Consider the following 22,296-nt stretch of genomic DNA (forward strand, 5'->3'; position numbering starts at 1 on the left):
ACGCACCCCTGTAACTTCTCCAAGTTCAATGCATTGAGACAAGCCCAGGCAAGGCTCAGGAGTAGGGACAGCCTCCCCTTGAAGGCGATTGGACAATCCCAGTGCCCAAGAAGCGATGCTGGAAGGCGATTGGCTCAAACAGTGGTGACGTAATTGCGGGACCCTGGTGGAAAAGGCGCCATGGCGGGGAAAGAGGCTCGCGCATGCGCAGCAAGGCGCGCGCTGCTTCCTGTTTCCACGCCCACTTTGCAAGCGAGGCTGGCCATTGGCTCAGGGAAAGTGGGCGGGGCTATGAAGGCATAGGCGGTATAAAAGCGGCCGCTGTGCGCGCAGCTCCGCCAAAACTGTTTGCGAAAGGGAGGCGGTTGTTTGTGTGGCTGCGTCCTGTTTTGTTACCGTCTTTCTTTGGGCCACGATGTTCGAGGCGCGTCTGATCCAGGGCTCCCTGCTGAAGAAGGTGCTGGAGGCCCTGAAGGACCTGATCACGGAGGCCTGCTGGGACCTGGGCTCCGGCGGCATCAGCCTCCAGAGCATGGACTCCTCGCACGTCTCCCTCGTCCAGCTCACCATGCGCTCCGAGGGCTTCGACACTTACCGCTGCGACAGGAACATCGCCATGGGCGTCAACCTCGTCAGGTAAGAAGAGTTACAATGGTAAATAGTAACAATTAACGCTGTTTCTAGCTAATGAGGGCGGAGGCGGCGCTGGGGCTGTTCAACCATCCCTTCGCGCCCTTTTCCTCTCCGGTGATGACGTCACGAGAGAGGCCTTGGCGGGAAACCGAAAGGAGTAGGCGTGGCTTCAATTTACGCGCGCTCTCCCCTTTGTCCCCGCCCCTAGAAGCCGATTGGTCGCCTCCCGGGCCCTTTTTGCCTTAGCTCCCACCTGATTGGTCCTCCCGCTCCCCGTGGGCGTGGCTACGCTGTGGCTCTCTCTCTTTTAAAATGGAGGATGGAGGGCTTGGCGCCCTTTGAGCGAAAGAGCAGCGGTTTCCCAGAACTGTGGCTCTTTATGGCAATGTCGGACTTCAGCTCCCAGCATCCCAGGCGGTTGGCCCACATGGCTGAGGCCTCTGGGAAATGAAGTCCAAAGAGTGCTTTAAAGATTTGGAGACCATTCAGCTAAACAGTGGCATTTGCTTGGCCAGGTTGGTTCAGAGGGGACTTTTCCCCATTGCCTTCCCCAGAAGAGGCTGAGACAGTGTGACTGGCGCAAGGCTCCTCGGTGTTAATTAGCCCATATAAGAAAGATGTATCATCATCGCTGCTTCTTCAGAGCAGAGGTTGCCATTGCTGCCCTCTGAGGCTGAGAGAGTGTGACTAAACAGGGATTCAAACCCCGGCCTCCAGATTTGCAATCCAATGCTCAAACCATTACGCTGCTGAGTTCCATAGGGACCCATGAAATGAGTAAACCCTGGGGTTTGGGTTGCTAGAGGAGTTCAAATCCATAAAGCTGTACAGTATCCAACACCGTCCTGGAATGAGCCTTATCCTTGTCTTTCCCCCCTTTTCCAGTATGTCCAAAGTACTGAAGTGCGCTGGGAATGACGACATCATCACGCTGCGCGCAGAAGACAACGCCGACACGCTCGTCCTGGTCTTCGAAACACCAAGTAAGTGGCTGATAACCCTATTTGGGCACTCTTTATTTGCGGAAGTGCAACAGCTGAGAGTGTACCTTAACCTCCAGAGCTGAGGTTCTCAAGCCTTGGTCCCCAGGTGCTTTGGGTTTCGACCCCTGGAAGACCCAGCAAGCTTGATCAGTGCTGAGGGATTCTGGGAGCCGAGGTCAAAAGATGCGGAGGAGCAACGTTCGAGAACCTCCCTTCAGCAGAGGAAAATCAAGACTAGTTTTCGGAAAGCAGAAAACCACTCCTATTCCAGCTCCAAGCATCTCTCGCCCTCCCTGCGGTTTCCATTGGCCATTGGAGCAGAGGTTTGGCCATTTCCTCTGCCCTTTGCGAGCTGGGAGCTCCCCTTTTCTGGCTTAGCTTGAAGAGCCACTTTCAGACAGAGAAACATTAATGATAACCCTTGCCACCGTTCTCATTTTCTCTTAGATCAGGAGAAGGTTTCCGATTATGAAATGAAGTTAATGGATTTGGACGTAGAACAGCTTGGAATTCCGGTAGGTCTACTTTCAGAGCATCAAAGGCCATGTAATTAAATGAGTTAATGTAAAAATTGGCTGTTTTTATTAAAATCACACTGCTTTTCCTAACCAAGTATGCAGCTGATAGTCAGCCTTTGTAAAATGCCTCTCTTGACATTGCTTGAATTTAGAAGTTCAATGGTTCTCTTTTGCCCTTCCAGGAACAAGCGTACAGCTGCGTCGTGAAGATGCCCTCTGGCGAATTTGCGCGTATCTGCCGCGATCTCAGCCACATCGGGGACGCCGTCGTCATCTCTTGTACGAAAGACGGGGTCAAATTCTCTGCCACCGGAGAGCTTGGGAGCGGAAACGTCAAACTGTCCCAAACCAGCGATGTGGATAAAGAGGAGGAAGCTGTAAGTCGTGCAGTTTGAGGATTGAAGGGAGGCTTTTAATTACCAATTCAATTTCTCTACAGTCCCAGTTTCTCTCTCTCATGTCAAGGAAGCAGGATTTGAACTGCGCCTGATTCATTTGCTGGCGTTCCTTGTGAACTTTAGAAGCGGCATACAGTTCAATGCATGCTTCTTTTCCCTATTGCAGGTTACAATAGAGATGAATGAACCCGTGCAGTTGACGTTTGCTCTGAGATACTTGAACTTCTTCACCAAAGCCACCCCATTGTCTTCAACAGTTACGCTCAGCATGTCTGCGGATGTCCCTCTAGGTACGTGGAGGAATAGTACTAATAGTAGTAGTAGTTAAAATGTTAGTGAGAAGCTTTAATAATAATAATACACTTTATTTTTACCCTGCACCTCTGTCAAAAGACAATCGAGGCGGCTTACCATTTAAAAAATCCCTACAAAACCAATATCAATTAAATAGACAAAACAAGCAACGAGGCTATTGATTTATTTATGCTTTCTAAAAGGACCTGGATGTGATTAATCCTCCTGGGTTTTGTTGTCTTGCAGTTGTGGAGTACAAGATAGCCGACATGGGACACTTGAAATACTACTTGGCTCCAAAGATCGAGGATCAAGAAGAGTCTTAAGAGTTTGGGGGAGGAAAACGAGGTTTTGTGGAAGACCAGCCTGGGCTGAAGCCTTTTCGATCTCTGCACTTAGGGCCCATTTGTAGATACTTCTCTGTAAATACCTTTTTCGTTGGTTATGCAAATGCCTTTTCTCTGTCTTGTCTTTACTTTTTAGACCCTGTTTTTATTACTAAATGTTTACTCCGTTTTGTAGGAGAAGGGAGTATAATATTTAAAATGAATGACTTCCACAGTGATCTTTTTGCCGGGAGGCTGCTGTCGACTTCTAAAAAGTAATAATGTTGGGAGGAATCTTCTTTTAATGACTTTGTCTTGAAGCGGAAGCCTTCAGAAAAACGAACACTTGTTAATAAAGAATTGCTGAGTTTTCTTACCTTGTGTTTGCCTTGGTCTTCTTCAATGAAGGATGTATAATAAGCATTTTCAATTACTAAGCTGCTGCAATTGGGCAGCAGGAGTTTTAACAGTTAATGTTAATAACAATGAAGGCTGAGATGGTGTGACTTGCCCAAGGATTTCCATGGCTGAGCAGTGATTCGAACCCTGGTCTCTGGAGTCCTAGTCCAACACTCAAACCAGGACCAATGGTAACCCTTATTTAAAAATAAGAAGAACTTAAAAACGTAGCTGTAGAAAAAGTATGTAGAGAGACACTAGCGCCTTTGAGACTAACTGAAAGGAGTTGGCAGCATGAGCTTCCAATAGACTTGAATCTACTTCCTCAGATGCATATTGTGAGTTCAACACCAGCAAAAGGGCTCAGGTTTGCATCCTTTGTAGGTCCCTAAAATTAGTACCCAGCTTACACTTTGTAAATGGTTTAGGAGACACATAAATGGTATAGAAAGGCACCTGCTATTGCTGTATTACAAATACGAACTTGATATTCAGGATGCTGAAATGCTTGCATTGCCTACAAAGGGAAGCCCTTTGGGAAGCCAACCTTTAGCTAAGCCCCAAATTAATTCAGTGGAGCCTATTCTATGTAAGTGATTTTCACTCTTTTTCTTCAAATGTATTTTATTTTGTTAACGAGTGATTAGTTTTAATATTGCAATATTCTGTTTTTAAAGTCACTTTTGTGTGCTTTTAATGGCACTGCATTTAAAATGTCCCCATTGTCATGCAAAGGGTAGGAAAGAAAGATGGGCTGCAGGCAGCACCCCTTTATATTTGCTATAGATATATATTGCAAAAGCAGACGTTTGCAAATAAAGGGAAATGTTTGTTTGCAAAACAAGATTAAAGAGTTTACTATATTGAATGGGGAGGAAAGCTGGGCTGCAGTGCCCCATATATATATATATATATATATATACACATACACTTTTGCAAGCAAACCTTTTTCTTTATTTGTAAACATCTCCTTTTGTTGTGTGTGTGTATGTATGTATCTATGTATATGTATATATAAATCGCAAAAGGAGAGGTTTGCCAATAAAGGAAAAGCTTTTAGAGTTGAATGCATTGAATGGAAAGAAAGGTGGTCTGCAGCGCCTCCCGCGGCCGCGCGCAGAACAGCAGCCGAGGCTTTCCAGCGGAGGAAGGGGAGCGTTGACCCGGAAGCGCCTTTGGGCGAAGAAGAGTGTCAACTTCCGGGGTCAAGAGCCTTCTGCAGCTGGAGCAGGAGGGAGGGCAGCCTCTTCCTGGAAGGAAAGCATGAGCAGGTAGGAACTGGGACGCTGCACGTGGGAATGCGTGCATGGTGACACGTGTAGGAGGCTCATGCTTAGGGTTTGGGGAGCCTTCTTCGCAGCTGGGGCTAGGAACCGGAGGATTGAAGTTTGGCGCTTATTGGGAAGGGGATGAGCCATGCTTTAATAGCAACAGTAGGATTCATCATCATAGGAATGATCATGGATCGATAGAATAATAATAATAATAACAACAACAACAACATTATAGTAATCCAGGATTATTCCAGGGTTGGAAAAAGTGTGTCTGAATGAACAGGACTCTCCTTCTCTCTGTTTTCCTGAAAACTGGGGCAATGAGGGCCTTTTGGACTCCAACTCCCAGAATCCCCCAGCACTGGAAGCCAGGCTGGATGGCTGGGGATTCTGGGAGTTGGAGGGAAAAAAAGGTCTGCCCACCAAACTTCAGGGCACATCTTCCTTGTGGAACTAATGCCCTTTGGCCCCACTGGCATCCTCCAGAACCACAGAGCCCTAGATTTGGGAGAGACCCTGATCCAGTCCAGCTCACTCTTGCCATGCAGGAACTCCCCCTTAAAGCGTCCCTGGGACACAGGGCCCTTTAGCCTCTGTTTAAAGACCTCCAAAGCAGCATTTGCTTCCGCTGTCTAACGGCTCTGACTGCCATCCTGTTGAGCTGGAGCCTCTTTCCCTGTATCCATTGAGATGCTATCTCCTATTCCATCCTCCATATGGCACCCCTTCAAAGACCCAAACAGGCTCTCATCAGATCACCTCTTAGGACCACGGAGTAGGAAGAGACCCAAGGGCCACCCAGTCCATCCAGTTTTAGCCTCGACTTAGCCATGGCTCATATAAAAAGCCATACTTCTGGTCTCTAAACATGTCCTCAAGTTGCACATGAGGCTGATATATTGTTGAGTATATATGGCAATGATGATACAGTCGGCCCTGTATTATCCACAGATTCAAGCATCCACAGCCTGAAAAGACCTTAAAAACATACAAATCCCCATAGGGAAACCTTGATTTTGCCCTTTTATATAAGGGACCCCATTTTGCTATGCCATTATATTTAATGGGACCTGAGCATCCATGGATTTTGGGATCCACGGTGGGTCCTGGAACCAACCCCCAGCAGATACCAAGGGCCCTCTGTGTTTCCTATGGGCGTTCTGCTGTTAGTTTGCTCTTTACACAATGAAATAAAGGCAGGTGATTCATCAGACGGAGCCCTTGCAGGAAATGGGGAATTGGTGTGGGATGGAGGCGGCATTGGCTTCTCATGAGGAGTAACCCTTGGGCACTGCCAGTGCGTTGCCAAGCTTGAAGGCGTTGGGGGGCATGACGCAGCCTGTGTCTTTGTTTCTGGGAAGCCAGCCCACAGAACAAAAGGCTCTTGGTCCAACCTCTGTGGTTGCAGCCTTCGGTGCCATTTGCCGATGGCATGGAAACCACAAGGCTTCAGTTCCCCAAAGGATGGAATTGCAGGGCTTGCAGAGACACAACTCCAAAAAGGCCGAGATCAAAGTGGGTTGCACTATTTTGACAAAGAGATTCCGTCTCATGTTTTCTCCTTATCACTTGCTCCTGTGAGCTTCCTTTGTCTTATTCATTGCTTCAGCCCCTCTATTTTGGCTTCCAAAGGCTCAGAGGTTGACTGCAAGGACCACCAAGTCCAACCCCTTGGCCACATCTGGGTTCCTTTTCCTTGATGCCCATCATGTTGTTCTACACACTCTTCCCATCTTCTCAAGCATTGTCTATGTCCTTTTCCCAGACTGTAGGTGACTGCCGGAGAAGATGCCGTCCCGAACGAACCTGGCTGCTTCCATCCCAAGCAGCAAAGTCAAATATTCCAAGCTCGCTTGCACAGATGAAGGCTACATTGACCTGCAGGTAAAAGCCCAGAGCGGAAGGATGCTGGGGCCAGGTGCCAACTTTGCACATTCTAGTTAGGGTTAGGCCACCTTCCTTTGGCCTGCTTCTGTGACACTGCAAATCCCACCCACCAGAGACTCATTCCACACGGATTCTCTTCCTTTAGCATGTTTTGAGGAGGATGTCTTCTGAGTAGCAACAGCAACACTGGGAGCTGCTGACTCTCTGGCAGTTTTTCCTTTGAATATTGGAGAGAGAATAGGGTTTTTCCAGCTCTACTATGCTTGGGATTCCCATTGTGAAGTCAAAGGCTTTCATGGCCGGCATCCATACTTTTTTGTGAGTTTTTTGGGCTCTGCGGCCGTGTTCTAGAAGAAAAATGCCAGCCACAGATGCAGGCGAAACCTCAGGAATAAACCCTTCCAGAACACCGCCACAGAGCCCGAAAATACCACAAAAAACTATTCCCATTGTTGTTGTTGTTGTTGTTGTGTGCCTTCAAGTCATTTCCAACTTACAGCAACACTAAGGTGACCCTATTATAGGGTTTTCTTGGCAAGTTTTGTTCAGAGGAGGTTTGCCATTGCCTTCCTCTGAGACTGAGAGAGTGTGGCTTGCCCAAAGTCACCCAATGGGTTTCATGGCCAAGCTGGGAATCGAAGCCTGGTCTCCAGAGTCATATTCCAACATTCAATCCACTATGCCATGCCAAGGAAGCAAGCAACAGATTTGAGACATAGGCTTACAGAAATGATTCCTTGCGTCTAAACTCTCTTCTGGGTTTGTTTGTTTTTCCCTTTCCTTTCCTTTCTCTTCCTTCCTTTTTTAATTTCTTTTGTTGTTGTTCCTCCATTTTCTCTGTGTCTCTCAGGATGGAGCACAGGTTGGTCACCAGGAGGCAGCATTGCCATAGCATCTCTTTACTGTAGAGCGGTGATGGGCAGAAGGCAGAGTTTGTGGTGGTTGTTTGTGTCATTTATATTACTCAGTTTTTACACTTTGTAGTTTTTGTTCAATAAAAAATAATATAGAAAGAGGTTGAGTCTCCCTTATCCTTATTATTCCTTATTGGAATATTTGCATGTATTTAATGAAATGTTTTGGAGATGGGTCCCAAGTCTAAATATGAAATTCATTTCTGTTTCATATCCGCCTTTTACACATAGCCTGAAAGTAATTTTATACACATTTTTAATCATCATTTTGTGCAAGGAGCAACGTTTGTGTGCATTGAACCATTAGAAAGCAAAGGTGTCACACTGTCAGCCATCCATGTGGACAGTTTTGGATTTTGGAAGTCCAGATAAGGGAGACTCAAGCTGTATACAAAAAAGACAGTGTCCAGTTGCAGAGCACCATAGGACCTTGCTAATATTTGACCTCTCTTTCCTCTTCCTCTTCTGTTCCAGTTCAAGAAGAGCCCCCCCAAGATCCCCTACAAGGCCATTGCGCTGGCGACTGTCCTCTTCCTGATTGGCACCCTTCTCATTATCATTGGTGCCCTCCTCCTCACAGGATACATCAGCCAAGGAGTAAGTTGCCCAGTTCTCCTATAAAGGGAGGGCACCTTTGTCCTGGGTTTCTCAGACAAAAGTCTGCAGGTGTAGCCCTCAGAGCAAAAGCACACTCTTGGAGAATATACAGAATGCACTCAGTCTATGGAAGTGCTTCATATTAGAATTTGGAGGAGGCCTTTAGGAGTGTGGCAACTTGAGGATTACCAAGGTGCCTCCATTTTCTTCTCTTTTCAAGGAGCTCATAGCAGCTTTGCTTGGGTCCCCATGTCATCTTCCATCCATGTGTATATTCTGTGGGTATGTGCCTTTCATAGGGATGTGGTGGATTAGTGGTTAAGACGCCAGTTCTGACGATCGGAAGCTTGGCAGTTCGAGGCCCGAGTGCTCCATGATGGAGTGAACTCCTGTCACTTGTCCCAGCTTCTGCCAAACTAGCAGTTTGAAAGCATGGAAATGCAAGGAGATAAATAGATACCACTTCTCAGTGAGAAGGTAACAGTGTTGGGTGCAGCCATGCTGGCCACGTAGCCACCAGAGTCGTCTTCGGACAACACTACCATTTCAGACAGGCAGTTGCAGAGCATTGCAGGGGAAATTGTGATTCTCTTGACATGTCACTTCAAACACAGTGAGGTTGGTTCACACTTTCAGCTGCCAGCTACTGGGTATATGTTTAGGGACTCAACACACATGTGTGAAGCAGCTCTTACTCTTCTGTCTTCCAGGGAACAGATCGCGCAATCCCCGTCTTGATCATTGGGATCCTTGTCTTCCTGCCTGGCTTCTATCATTTGCGCATTGCTTATTTTGCGTCGAAAGGTTACAGGGGCTATTCCTACGATGACATTCCTGATTTTGATGACTAGAAGAGGGAAGAACATGGATCTTTCTTAAGAGGGTGCTATGCAACTTTTATCACCAACTGGCTCCAGGAGGAAGAGACTCAGCATAAAAGAGTCACATAACCTTGTCATTGGACAACAAAAAATTGCAGCTTTTGTCCAGTCTAGGGTTTGTTTGTTTTTTGCAGGTTTTTTTTCCTTGATGAATCACAAAATCACGTGAAGTAGCTCTTGTAAGCAGCTCTCAGGAGAAACCATTTCTCCTTTCAGAAGGGAAGTCCTTTGGGGCCACTGGTTTCCAGCTGTGCAAACCCAGAAGAATATGTGAGCGTGGGCCAGTATGATTGAGAAAAAGAAACTCAGGCTTTTAAATAACAGCCATCTTCTTCTTCTTTGACCTTTTTTTATGTCTAGCGCAGAACACCTGCAAAGATCAGCCTTGGAACAAATGACTTAAAATGAAACAATAGCAAAATCTGTCAAGGCAAATGGGAAAGTATTGGGTATCTGGTTGAAATTTAAAGAGTAGTGAGGGTGGTTTGAAACACTACATTTAACATTATATTTACCAACTGCTCTTTATCAAGACTTGGGTTTACTGTTAATGGCTTCTCCCAAAATCTTTGCAGAGTTCATTCAGGAAAAAGGCAAAGTTTTAGGTATTCCAAGGAAATCTGGCAAGGCTGTGAAGTGTGTGGTTTAATGCTCAGGCTGCAACCTAACAAGCCATGCCTGGTCAGGGTCCATTAGAAGAGAAAACAGCTTACTGTTTATCCTGCTCTGGAAATTGGTTTAGGGCAGATATAAAAAGTAAACGGTTACACACACAAAATGGCAAAATGCTGAAACATCCAGAAAACTAATTCCCTGGCTTAAAAAAGACTATGACCACATACCCAATGGCTTGAATTCTCTTGGTAGCCCCATATAGAATAAGCCAACCCCATCTACTCTAGTTGGTACCGCTGATGGCTTGCATTCTGTTATGATATATGCAGTTCTTTTTGGTGATGCTATTGTGGAGGTTGGCATCTTCCTCTACAATGACCAAAGTGCCCTGACTTACCTTTCAGTCACTGCAAGTCCTCCATGACCATTCAGTGGCTGGTGAAGATCAGGGGATTAGAGAAATGTCTGGCTATCTCCCTGTAGCCAGATGCAAAATGATGGTATCATCCACTGACATCCTGGATGGTCTCAGCAGATGTTGTCATTGGTCTGCATCTGCTACAGGGAGATAGCCAGATACTTTTCCAGACTCCCTCTCCACTTTCTTCCAGCCGCTGAGTGTTGTCTGGTGGAGATCCGCAGCAATGAAATGGAGTCCAGGGGAACTCTGAGTGAAGAGATGTAGCATAGTTCTGTCCCTGGGACAATTATGCTATACTGTGCTGTACAGGATGTCAACCAATATCTGTTCCCTGCTTCTCAAAACAATGTGCCCAAGAGGAGGAAAGCACTTCGCCAGATCATTGACCCCACTGATATGAAAAGGCAAAAGCAATACACTCAGTTGGCCTTCTGTCTGTGGCTGACAAAATGATAGTATCAACTAGTTGGAGGTTGCAAGCATAGGAGTGTGTCACTGTGTGTTCCCATGATAGATGATACTGTTCTTCAGGTTTCCACTGAAGTGGCCAGGCATCATTCTGGCTAAGCCCAGAACTGAACACAACCTTTGCTGTGAAGTCTGTTTTTGAAAGGTGAAACTGCAGTCTGGATCAGATTGTGAACTGCTGTGGCAAAGGTTCCTCCTTCTGGTCTCCCTCCGCTCCAGTATTGGGCTTTTCAGTGACCACAATTTGGTGAAACACAAGTGTTCAAAGATGCTTCTGTTGTGTATTCCGTCCGCTGGCTAAACACTATGCAATGTTAATGCGCTGTATATGTGCATACACATGAGCTCTTCATAGGCATTGATCTTTTGTTTTCAACATATATTCATCTCTTTAAGATTGCCAGTTTGTGGAGTGTTCAAGAGGGCACAAATAATGCCACGAGAAAGTAATTTGCAGTTGCAGAAATATGTATTTAATATGAATAAAGCACATAATGGTATTTTACCTTCATTTAACGTACTTCTTTCAAGCTGACACACTATGATGATGATGATAATAATGAAGAACTGTTGATTGTTTGGAAAAATCTATTGGGTGTTGTGGCCAGTGTTGGATGAGGTTAATTTGGATGGCTGTTGAACCAGAGAGAGGGCAGTGCTGGCAAAATTGCCTTTCTCCCAATGCAGGGTCCAAGGCAGATTAGAACGGGTTTCTTCAGCCATGTCTATTTGGCCACTGTCAGCCAGTGGATAGGTTGGATTGTGGGTCTGCCGAATCAACACAACCTCCACCTTGCTGAATCCATTAAAGCATCCTTATTCCTGTTTTCTGCACCTTCAGGAAGTAGAGGAGGACATAGGTTGCTCCTTTGCTGCATCATGCTGACCTATTTTCTTTCCCGTTCCAAATGCTGTCATCTTTCACCCATCTAATCTCAGGGCCAAGTTTCCAGACACTTCTGCATTACTGGCTGTAAAATTCATTGAGCAAAAACGGCTTCTGGAACTGGAGCTGGCAAAAAAAGCAAGCAGCCGATCACAGATGGATGAGTCAGTTGTCCCATCAGCATTTTGTGCCGGGATGCATAACTTTCGCTTCAGCAGAGGAATGACTCTGGGGAAAGTCGATCTTGAAGGTGAAACACTGGAAATGGGAGGGATGGGGCTGGGAAAGTGGTAAGAACTCATGCAGCATCTAGATGGGATTAAAATGCATCCACTTTTGCTTCTGTTTGCCACATGAAGAGGCGAGGAGGCTGCATTTGCTTCCATGTAGCTTCATTCTGAGCAAAGAGCATGAGCCATGGAGGTCTAATTACTGTTCTTATGTGACTGGCCATTAGTCAGATGGATCTTCGCTTGCCATTGAGTGGCTGAGAGACTCGTTGCTATATTTATAGCTTGTCTAGGGTTTTGTTTTTGCTTTGCATAAATATGGACATAAAGACCTGGAGGAAAGGCAGCGGTGACTTGGCACTCCATCCCTGTCTCTCCTAGTCCGATTTCAAGCCATGCCTCTGGCCTCTTTCCTTCTTGCCTTCCAGTGGTCCTTCTTTCTGAGGGCATGATGGGTAACATTTGCTGGAGCCTCTGCAACTGCCTGCCCTGTGGACTAAGGCTGTTAATGAGAAATGCAGACACTCCTAACGCAAGCGGAGGTTTTAATCTTTCACGGCGGGCTAATTTCTTACACATATGCCCCTTTAAACCTGTCAGCTACCAAGGAAAGACTTAAAATGCATGCACTTGAAGAAGTAAGGGCATCTGGCCTTTCCAAAACTGCAGGCAGGGTTATCTACTCACTTGTCTTGCCAATGGCAGCAGGAGGAGAGAATTGTCGGCCTTTTCCTGGTATAAAAGCGGAGCCCTGCATTCAAGGCGTTACGGATTTTACAGAAAAAGTAGAACTGGGAAATATTGTGGATTTTTTTCCCAGTGCTCTAGATAACGTTCTCTGATTTGGCACATTTGGTTTATAATATATCCAGGCCCCTTGAAAGCTTTGTGTGGAAATGATTTATTGGAATAGCATAAAGCAAAGAGCATATATTTAAGAAAAAATGATGGTACTTGGAAAAAATACAATTTTTAGGACATATACCTGAAAAGAACTGTAGCTGACATCTGCCTTAATTTCCAAACAGAAAAATGTGTTCTGTAGGGATATGCGAAAGCCAGTGTTGTGTAGTGGTTTAAGTACTGAACTACAATTCTGTAGACCAAGTTTGAATCTCTACTCAACCATGGATACTCACTGCATGACCGAGGGCAAGTCACATTCTCTCAGCTTCAGACAAAGGCAAAACCCCTCTGAACAAATTAATTGCAAGAAAACTCTGTCATAGGTTCGCCTTAGTTTTGTCGTAAGTTGGAAATGCCTTGAAGGCACACAACATGTGCGTGTATGTTTCCCAATGGCAAACCATGACTCACTGGTTGACACGTCATGCAAAATGCTTAAAGCCATAACCAGGAGCCACACTTAGGTCTCCAATTTTGGCCTGGAAACCTCAGGGCCTGAGATTATCCTGGACTAACACCTCTAACAGCACCTCAGCTAACTCTTGTTAGTACCGCACATATGAAGGCAATGCTAAGCCACCCTGTTGTGTCTCATACATATAAAATCCTATTATGAGTGAACAAAAAATAAAGCAAGCGCTGTTCCTGGACTCTTGTTAGAAATGTGGTAGGAAATTTGGGGGTGATGCGGGGTTGGAAAGAAGCATAGAGAGCAGAGGACCACTGGGGTACACTGGAAGCATGTATAACTAACTCATGGCTGCCTCTGAGTGATGGATGGCTTCCCTCCCTTTGCCAACAAGTCAGATAGGATGTGACAGCTCTGCTTCGCCACATCTCCAGGTCTGGGAGGACTTTTCACATCAGATTCTGCTCCGTCTAACCCAGCCTGACTGACAAAACAGCGGATCCACCGGCAGCACGTCTCTGGGTGCCTTTGCTTGCTTGATAAACTTACATCCCTGCACCTTTTACTTCCCCAGGAGTTCCCAGTGCAGCACGCAAGGCAAATACCATCTGGACTCAAACGGCCGCTCACTATTTTGCGCTATTTCAGTTGGCCTTAATTGGAGGCATTGCCCAGCTGTGGGTTTTGGCATTTTTCTGAAAGGCCAAGGTAGCTTCCTGTGCTTTTTGTGCGAAGAGGAAAAGGGCAACGCGTGTCCTGGGTAAAACATCTGAAATGCATCTTATCCTTGAGGACTGTTACACAGCTGCAAAAAAGGACCCATGGTACAGTCAGCATCCTTTGGATTTCCAGGCTGAATTGCAGATATAGTTCTATACAGTAGCATAGAGTTGCACACATGCCTTCGCTTTCTCACACTGACCAAGCCCAATAGATCTGCTTGTCCGGAAACGTTTTGTTGCCATTGTCATTGCAACATGCGAGTGTGTCAACCCATCAGACATAAACCCCTCTACTCCTCCAAATCCTCTAATCCAATTATTTATTGCAAATGCCTTAGCGCTCCCTGCTTTTCCTGTTTATGGTGCTGTCTTCTTCATCTGACCCGCTTGCTCTGTAGGGTCAAGGCAGTGCCGTCATGAGCAGAGTCTGCTATTGAACTGAAGGAATTATACCAGTGAGTCATTTTTATCAACGGAGCCAACCACGTCATCCTGGGGCTCTGATGTGCAACAGAAGGCGCTGTGTGTGCAAGAGCCGTTGTGTGCGCGTGTTTTGTACCAGAGCATTATCCAAAGGGATAATTGCATTGGGGAGAAAAGCAAAGGGGAGGCAAGAAAGCATGCGTCCTAACCTTTCAATTCAGTGCCTCCCTGCATTTTCCCTGGCTATAAAGTGGCAATGGCACATGTAGCCATCTCATAATTTATATTAATAAAGGCTAGTCAAGCTAGCACTAAAGGCTATAAACTGAGTATACAGCTTGAATGAATTACTTGGAATCTAATTAGAAAATCTGATTTAATTTTAACTCGGTTTTAATGGCACATTTCATTTTCCCCCCTTACCTACCTCTCCAAAACTTTGGGAGCAGGATGGATGGAGAGGTGGTTATTGTTATTCTGTTCCCCATCACCATTTTTGGATATGAGAGCTGGACAATAAAGAAGGTGGATAGGAAGAAAATAAATTCACTTGAATTTATTCATCCCCTCCTTATTCAGATTTATTCCTTATGAATAAATTCATCCCCTCCTTATGCAGATTTTTCAGGGGGGGAACCCAATTGTTCTTCATTAGGAGGAACTTTATTTCAGTCTTTAAATGCAATTTCTAAAACACTTGCTCACAGCAATCGGTGTGTTGACTCCAGTTCTGGTCCACCTGCAGAAGCCAGTCCTAGATGTCCCACATAATGCAAGAGAAGATCTACGGTCAGAGGCTGACTTCGTAAGATCAGGCATTTAGCAAATGGAGTGCGCTCATAGCAAAGATCGTTTATGTCTCTTCGATGGTGAGTTATTTTGCTCTAATGTAATTGAAGCCGCTCTTCCACTGAGCACTTTGCTGAACCCTGAAAAGCCTTTGTCATCCACAATATATCACCAGGAGGTTATGTTCACAAGTGAGTTGCGCCACTCTATTTAAAATCCTTTTTGAGAAGAAGAATTTAAATTCCCAATATGGAAAATGCCTCCCCCCCAACTTTAAATGGAGCATAGGAACGTGTTTAAATGCACATAATGACTTGGCAGGGACTGCTCCAGTGAATCCTCTGTCTTCCCTCTTTTCCGGTGGCTTTTAAAATGTCCTGGTTTCTCTCTCTTTTCACTTTTTATGAGGAAAAAAGCAGAACAGCAAAGATCTTGGATTAAAGGCTGTGGTTGCCGCATAAGCATGTGTGGTTTAGTGCATGCACCTTCGCACGAAAGGTCTACCCTAATGGGCAGAGCAAGTTCTATCGAATTAGGAACAAGGTAAGAAAAAGCACTTGTACTTTCATAGGAATCCAAAAGCCAGGCCAAGAATATGTGCCTCACCTGTCCAAAGAAATCTTGGCTTATTCCCAGCGTCTTCCCACAGTTTTTGCAAGGTTACTTTACTGGAAGGTCTCTTGTATTATCTCTTGTTATGAGAGATTCAAGGATGCTCCAAGGCTTGGCTCATTAAGAAAGGAATGGTTTCATCCATTTTGGGAAGGAACCTGTCAGCATGCCAATGCAGCCTCAGATTTGGCCATTAAAACATGTATATCCCACTCTCTGTCTAAAGACCTCAGGGCAGTATAAAGCAAAACCATTCCTATTTTTTAAAACAATGAAAACGATGTAAATTATTTTCAAAGCTATGAACATACTAAACAACTGAACACATTAAAAGGAGAGATTAAAACCAGTTAAAATAATTTAAAACAATTAAAAACCCTGCGCATAGGAAGGTTTGGGTAATACAAAATAGCTTTAATGAATCACCATCTTTTCACACTTCTAGAGGCTTACCTCTACCATTTTTAAACATTATTTTACTTTCATCATCTTAAATAAATCTACCTCCTTATTACTCGGTTTCTTTGCTTCATAGAGAGCATTAATTTTAAACCAGCACCTTGTTGTGGTATTTCTGATTTCTTGATATGGATGTGAAAGCTGGATAGTGAAGAAAGCTGATAGCAAAAAAGCAACTCCTTTGAAACTTGGCTGGAGGGAAATTCTACAGATACCAAGGACTGCCAAAAGACAAAGGGATCCAGGAGCAGATCAAGCCTTAACTCTCACTTGCCTTCAAAATGACTAACCTGAGGCTATCATTGTACTTTGGGTGGATCACAAGACAGCATGACTCATTAGAAAAGATGATAATGCTTGGAAAAGTACAAAGCCATAGGAAAAGAAGAGCTCCACAAGGCAGGTAGATTGAGTCCATGGCAGCCCTGAGTTTGCAAGACCTGTTCATAACCAGGTCTCTTGGGAATCTTTCATTCGGAGGGTTTTGTCCTAGGTCAAAGCTAATTTTGATGATGCTAAAGGACAACTTTGCTGTGGTGATTGTTCCTGGAATCTGAGGGTTGCTTTTGGTTTGGGACTCCTTGGAACTGAGAGCGCAAGGATTAGCATCTTGTGTCAAGAAACCTCAAAGGACATCTGTAAGGTCTGACTTGGACTGAATCAAGTTAGAAGATACAATGGTTGTCTACTTTGCAGGGTTGTGCCAATCTGGTATAGGCTTCACCTGCCAAGAGGAATGCCTTTGCTCTCCTGATTTGATGTCAGGTTTTCAAATGCTTGAAAATGGCAATACAGATTCTTAATCATTTTCATCCCAACTAGCACTGGCCTTTCTAGTTTTCACGCTTGCTTTTTTTGAAATGATTTCTATGGTAAACTGGATGTCAGACTACCTTCTCTCTTGCCATTTAAACCAGAAATAATGACTAAACAGAAATGTCCGATTTGGCAGGGACACTTCCCAATAATCCTATCATCCCACTATTTCCACTGCTTTAAAAATGTCCCAGTTTCTCTCTCCTCCTTGAGATCAAAAGTAGTTTGCACTGAATTATCTCGGCCGAGGGGAGAAGGGACAGGAATCTTGCACCTTCCCAGGAGATTTAGGCAAGCTGCTGCAGCCTCTCCCCATTAACCCCTTTTGGCATCTTCACCACACTCTGAGGTTGCAGGGCCACATGTCTCCTGGTTTGAATCTGTGAAATGTTGGAATGTGAAATGTTATGCAAATGCTTGTCCAAAAAAGAAAAAGTTCCTTCTGTGAATTTATATTGCTGGCACTGTCCACAGTATCACAACCCTGACCCCCTGCAGCCATGGCATTACAATTTATGGTTTTTTAAAATATCAGTAGAGAAGCAAAGGGCAAACAGTCTAGGCAACTGCAGGCCTAGACAGCTCATGACTCACCAAACTCAATGCGATAATCGAGTTGCTTGGAACCAGCTCAAGGTGACCAGATGTCCTCACCACAAAGGAGGACAAAGGGTTGCAAAATGTAGGACATTCAAGAAAAGACTGTAGGACATTACAGGGGGGAAAAAACAAAGGTCTCATATAAATATAAATTCGTGCTACTTAGTCGTGCTCAAAATGAAGGGCATTTTGGAATTCCTTCTGGCCAGAAGGCTGAAATGTAGAGCATGTCTTGGAAAAGGAGGATGTCTGGTCAACCTGGGAAAGAGCTCTCTCTCTATATATATATGTGTGTGTGTGTGTGTGTGTGTGTGGCATATATATAATGCCTTTTTGTCATGCTGCAGAAAGAGTTCATCAGAGCGACCAACAGCCTTTTCAGGACATACAAAGTTCAAGTTTTAGGGTACACTTTAATTTAGTGTCTTTTCATCACATCATTTTGCTTTAATGGGACTCAGTTGTTTCAAAGGTAATTATATTTCGGGGGGGGGGGGGGGGCTGTTGCTTCTCATAACTTCCGTCATTGAGGACACTGAGCATATCTGTTCAGTCCTAACTGGGAGGAACTGCAGACCATCCCGCAAAGACTGGAAAACATCTTAATGTGGAGCAAAAACCCACTGCTTTTCATAAACTTTCTTTACTAAAGAGGCATGTTAGAAATGCAGCCTTAGGGACACCCTGAGAAGGAAGAGTGACATTTGCACTGAATTTGGCTGCTGGCGCTTAGCAAGGATGTGGCCTGGAGCAGGTTCTGCCAATTCTTGGGATGGGTGGGGGAGAAGATACCATGGACAGAAGTTCAAAGAGCAGAAAAGCTTTCAGGGCAGGAAAGGAAATACCATAGACTAAGGGACAAGGAATTCAAGCACAAGTTCCCAGTCTCTTGTTATGCTAAAGCAATGTCTCTGCCTCACCTGGGATCTACCTCTGTGACCTTTTCCTATGATTTTCTTGGCAAGATTTATGCAGAGGAGGTTTGCTATTGCCTTTCATTTTGAGAGAGTATCAGGATTGATCCTCTGTCATCTCACTTTTCAGGTGCCTTTAAAATGTCTCCAGAGCGATAGTCCAATGCTCAAACCACTACACCACACTGACTCTCTAGTTTCCCTCTTCTAGTCTTTCTTCTTCTCCTCTAGTGTCTCTCTTCTCCCTCCAATTCCTCCCTTTGTCCTCACCTCAGTTGCTGGAACATGAGCCGGAAATGCAACAGTAATTTGCTCTTATTTAAGTTAGCATCAGGAGAGAGGAAGATGGGGCAGACTCTTGCCCTTCCCAGGAGGCTCAGGCAAAAGCAAACTGCTGCAGCCTCTCCTACCTTGTTTGTTCTTCCTCTTTAATGACGTTTGCCATCTTGACCACGCTCTGATGTCACAGGGCCACATCTGTCCCATTTGATCCATGAAATGTTGAAGGGTACGCTACCTGGGGCTGGGGCTGGTTGGCTGAGACACAAACACATCCACACAGAGACGTTAATTGGACTTGTTGGATGGCAAAGATTTCCTTAGAAACGCTGATATCTTACAGTCACATAAAACGGAGAAGTTGCTGGAAAGTCAAATTGATGTGGCAGCTGTTTTGTACAAATGCTAACAGAGCCCAACTTGCTCCATCATGATGTCCATGATGTTTAGAAAGAAACCTAGATGTGGTTTTGTAACTTTAATTGTACTTCTCTGGTTACGCAATCGTCAGCACTCTGCCGAAATCGGCGGCATTTACAGCCAAGTCAACATGTGCAGATAGAGAAGTATCATTTGCGAGGAATTAATCACGTATGGAGACACAACACTCCCTGAAAGAGACCTATCATTATGCCCACTTATCTAATCCAGTATTTCTGTTTTGCTTGTATTTATAGCGGGGAGAAACATCTGTTTCTTTCTGTCCATAAATCCAGCTACATTCTGATTTATCCCTAGCAATATGGTCTCATTCTTCCTCCCTATGGAAGCAGCTAAACTATTTTGAGGGGGCTTGAAAAAGCCATTTGACAACTACCCCAGAGTAACATTTTAGACAAAACTGCAATATTTCAAAGACTTAATTTTTTATTATAGTTTTTAAAATGTTTTCTTAAACAAAAGACCATATGAATTCATTTTGGATGAAGATGGTGGACTGAAAGAGATGTAAGTGTTGCAGATGGTTATAAAGTATGGAAACAGGACTTTACAAAAACATCTAACTTTTTTCTTTCCTCATATGCCATAATTCGAAAAGGAATGCAAAGAAAACCAAAAGTATACTCTAAAAAGCAACAATAGCACAGAAACATCAATGGGCCTGATTTGAGCAATACATTGGTTCAGACTAATGTGGCAAAATGTGAGCCAGAAGGTTTTGAAAATGTTGTGGGAAATGGTAAGCAGTGCATTTTCCTGGCACCTTTTTCACTAAGTAATTGCACCAGCTTTCAGTCCAGTAGTAGTAATTCTGTCATTGCTGCAAGTTCACTCTGGCATAAGGCTACCCACACATTAATCTTACCAATGAACTGTACATGGCATGTGAGAGGTGGTATTTGCATAAACGCGTGGTGTGGGTGTTCAAAATAACATTTCCCATAAAAGAACGCGGAGGTGCCGGCAGGGGAGAGCTCCTGAGCAATGGAAAACAAAGCACCTCCAGCCCCTGTGGTTGTTTAAATAGAAGCAAACAGCCAGGTTGTGTAGATTGCAAACAGGTAATGCAAAAATAGTAATCTGTTGAAATGTGCCTTAACTGTATTGTAGCTTTGAATAAACCAGCCCCACAGCAACTGACCTCTCTGGTAGAATCCTAGAGTTGGAAGAGACCCCAAGGTCCATTCCAAACCCATTCTGCCATGCAGGAATACACAATCCAAGAGCCTTGACCGATGGCTATCCAGCCCCTGTTTAACAACCTCCAAAGAAGGAGACTCTTATCCCCCTCAGAGGCAGCATCTTCCACTGCTGAACAGTTCTTACTGTCAGGAAGGTCTTCCTAATCTCTAGGTGGGATCTCTTTTCCTGCAGCTTGGGCAACATTGCTCCATGTCCTGTTCTCTGGAGCAGCAGAAAACAAGCTTGCTCCATTTTTAATATGACACCTTTCAAATATTTAAATATGACTATCATGTCCCCTCTTAACTGTTTCTTCTCCAGTCTAAACATACCCAGCTCCTTAAGTCACTCCTCATAGGGTTCAGTGGTTTCCAGGCCCCATCACCATTTCGGTTGTCTGGACACGCTCCAGCTTCTCAACAACTTTGTTGAACTGTGTTTGGCTATCTATCCTTCCTGGACTGGAAATGAAAGATCCAGGATTAGATCCAGCCTGGAGAGTCAAAAGAGTCTTCAAATGAACACTTCTCCCACTTTCCAGCTTCTGAGTCACTTTTAAAAACTTCTAATCATACAGAGAATTATGAACCTAACTGTTCTGGATTTCCCCAACAGCAGACTCTCCGATCCCTTGTATCATGCGACCCGATAATTCAAATCTCAGTCAACATCCAAAGGCAGTGATAAGACAGAGCATGGCATCTACTATTCAAAGTGCCCAAAGGCACAGGCCCTGATGTGTGTCTAAAGCTGATCTTTGGATCTCAGCAGAAAGTGGACTACCTTCTTGCTTTTATGGCCGATAAAAGTACTGTATGTGCCTTCAAGTCACTTGTCAACTGATGGTAAGTCCATGAATTTCATACACTGCTTTAGGCAAGGAGTAGTCAAGACAGTTTGCCAGTTGCCTTACTCTGAATATAGCCTGCAGCATGAGTATTCCTTGGCAGTCCCTTTTCCAAGTACTAAGAAAGCCTGACCCTGCTTAGCTTCCAAGATAAGGCAGGATCTAGTGACCTCGGAGTATTTAGGCAAGTATCTTGTAGTGTATGGAGAACCAGCATGGGGTAGTGCTTTGAGTGTTGGACTATGACTTTGGAGACCAAGGTTCAGGTCCCTGTTTGCTCACAAAAACTCACTGTGCGTTCTTAGGCAAGTCACAATCTCTCAGCCTCAGAAGAGGGCCATGGTGACAATCCCCTCTCAACCAATCTTGCCAAGTAAGCCTTGCAATGCGTTCACTTGAGGACCCTCATAAGCCAGAAACAACCTAAAGACACACACACAACAAATCTTGCCATCGTCAGTACTATTCATCCCATAGCTCTGGGTGATATAAACTCTGCCCCACAGATGTGGGGAGAGGGGGAACTGTCATGATAAAGCAGTGAAGAAATGTAGCCCGAAACATTCTAACTGGTCCAAAAGGTCACCCGCAATCTTTGTGGCTGAGCACAAGGCTTCGGATGGAGAGGCCTATGCTGTTCTGCTGAATCTGGCAAGGCTGCTCCTTCACAACTTCTATGTCCAAAGGCCTGGCCATGGGGATGTTTGGGGTGGGTCATCACACGAGGCTTTGCGTCCTTCTGTGCCGCATGTCCTGTAAACACATGTACATATCAAGTTATCATTCTCTGTGTTCTCCAGGCTCCTTGTATTTTTTCTCAGGCTGCGAGAAATCCAGTCCTTTTCTCTCTTTTCTGAAGGAGCTGAACAGCAACTACATACTGAACTGAGAGTGACTCCCTGCGTTTCAGGAGGTATTTATCCTGCTATGGCAGATCCACACTGGCGACTCTGACACAGCCCTCTGTGTGTTGTGTGCTTTCAAGTCCTTTCCGGCTTATGGCGACCCTAAGGCCAACCTAGGATGGGGTTGTTTTTGGCAGGGTTTGTTCCCATTGCCTTTTCTGAAGCTGAGAAAGTTTGACTATAAATAGCTAAGCGAAGATGCATCTGAGGAAGTTGGTTCAAGTCAAGGAAAGCTCCTGCTGCCAACTTCTTCCTTCCAGTGAGTCTC

The 22,296-nt window shown here is 44.9% G+C and overlaps 2 protein-coding genes across 2 annotated transcripts; both read left to right on the forward strand.

Annotated features, from left to right (window-relative positions):
• The first annotated feature begins 352 nt into the window (after positions 1-352).
• Positions 353-3,528, forward strand: LOC149306678 (DNA sliding clamp PCNA). The gene is made up of 6 exons (XM_089537546.1): positions 353-636; positions 1,519-1,616; positions 2,064-2,131; positions 2,317-2,511; positions 2,699-2,822; positions 3,073-3,528. The coding sequence occupies exons 1-6, from the start codon at positions 416-418 to the stop codon at positions 3,150-3,152; spliced, it is 786 nt and encodes a 261-aa protein (XP_089393672.1). The 5' UTR covers positions 353-415; the 3' UTR covers positions 3,153-3,528.
• A 1,229-nt stretch (positions 3,529-4,757) lies between these two features.
• LOC149306679 (transmembrane protein 230) lies at positions 4,758-11,101 on the forward strand. Its single transcript, XM_089538274.1, has 4 exons — positions 4,758-4,822; positions 6,591-6,709; positions 8,101-8,223; positions 8,934-11,101. Exons 2-4 carry the CDS (start codon positions 6,614-6,616, stop codon positions 9,072-9,074), a joined length of 360 nt encoding a protein of 119 aa, XP_089394400.1. The 5' UTR covers positions 4,758-4,822; positions 6,591-6,613; the 3' UTR covers positions 9,075-11,101.
• Positions 11,102-22,296: the final 11,195 nt, after the last annotated feature.

This window comes from Sceloporus occidentalis, unplaced genomic scaffold (genome assembly GCF_023333645.1).
Source record: "Sceloporus occidentalis isolate IW3139 unplaced genomic scaffold, rSceOcc1.0.p SCAF_9, whole genome shotgun sequence".
Lineage (NCBI taxonomy): Eukaryota > Metazoa > Chordata > Lepidosauria > Squamata > Phrynosomatidae > Sceloporus > Sceloporus occidentalis.

Coding starts and splice junctions, on each gene's coding strand:
- LOC149306678 (XM_089537546.1), top strand. CDS start 416: ATGTTCGAGGCGCGTCTGATCCAGGGCTCCCTGCTGAAGAAGGTGCTG. Junction 2,512..2,698: donor TGGATAAAGAGGAGGAAGCT/GTAAGTCGTGCA, acceptor TCCCTATTGCAG/GTTACAATAGAGATGAATGA. Junction 2,823..3,072: donor GTCTGCGGATGTCCCTCTAG/GTACGTGGAGGA, acceptor GTTGTCTTGCAG/TTGTGGAGTACAAGATAGCC.
- LOC149306679 (XM_089538274.1), top strand. CDS start 6,614: ATGCCGTCCCGAACGAACCTGGCTGCTTCCATCCCAAGCAGCAAAGTC. Junction 6,710..8,100: donor AAGGCTACATTGACCTGCAG/GTAAAAGCCCAG, acceptor CTTCTGTTCCAG/TTCAAGAAGAGCCCCCCCAA. Junction 8,224..8,933: donor CAGGATACATCAGCCAAGGA/GTAAGTTGCCCA, acceptor TCTGTCTTCCAG/GGAACAGATCGCGCAATCCC.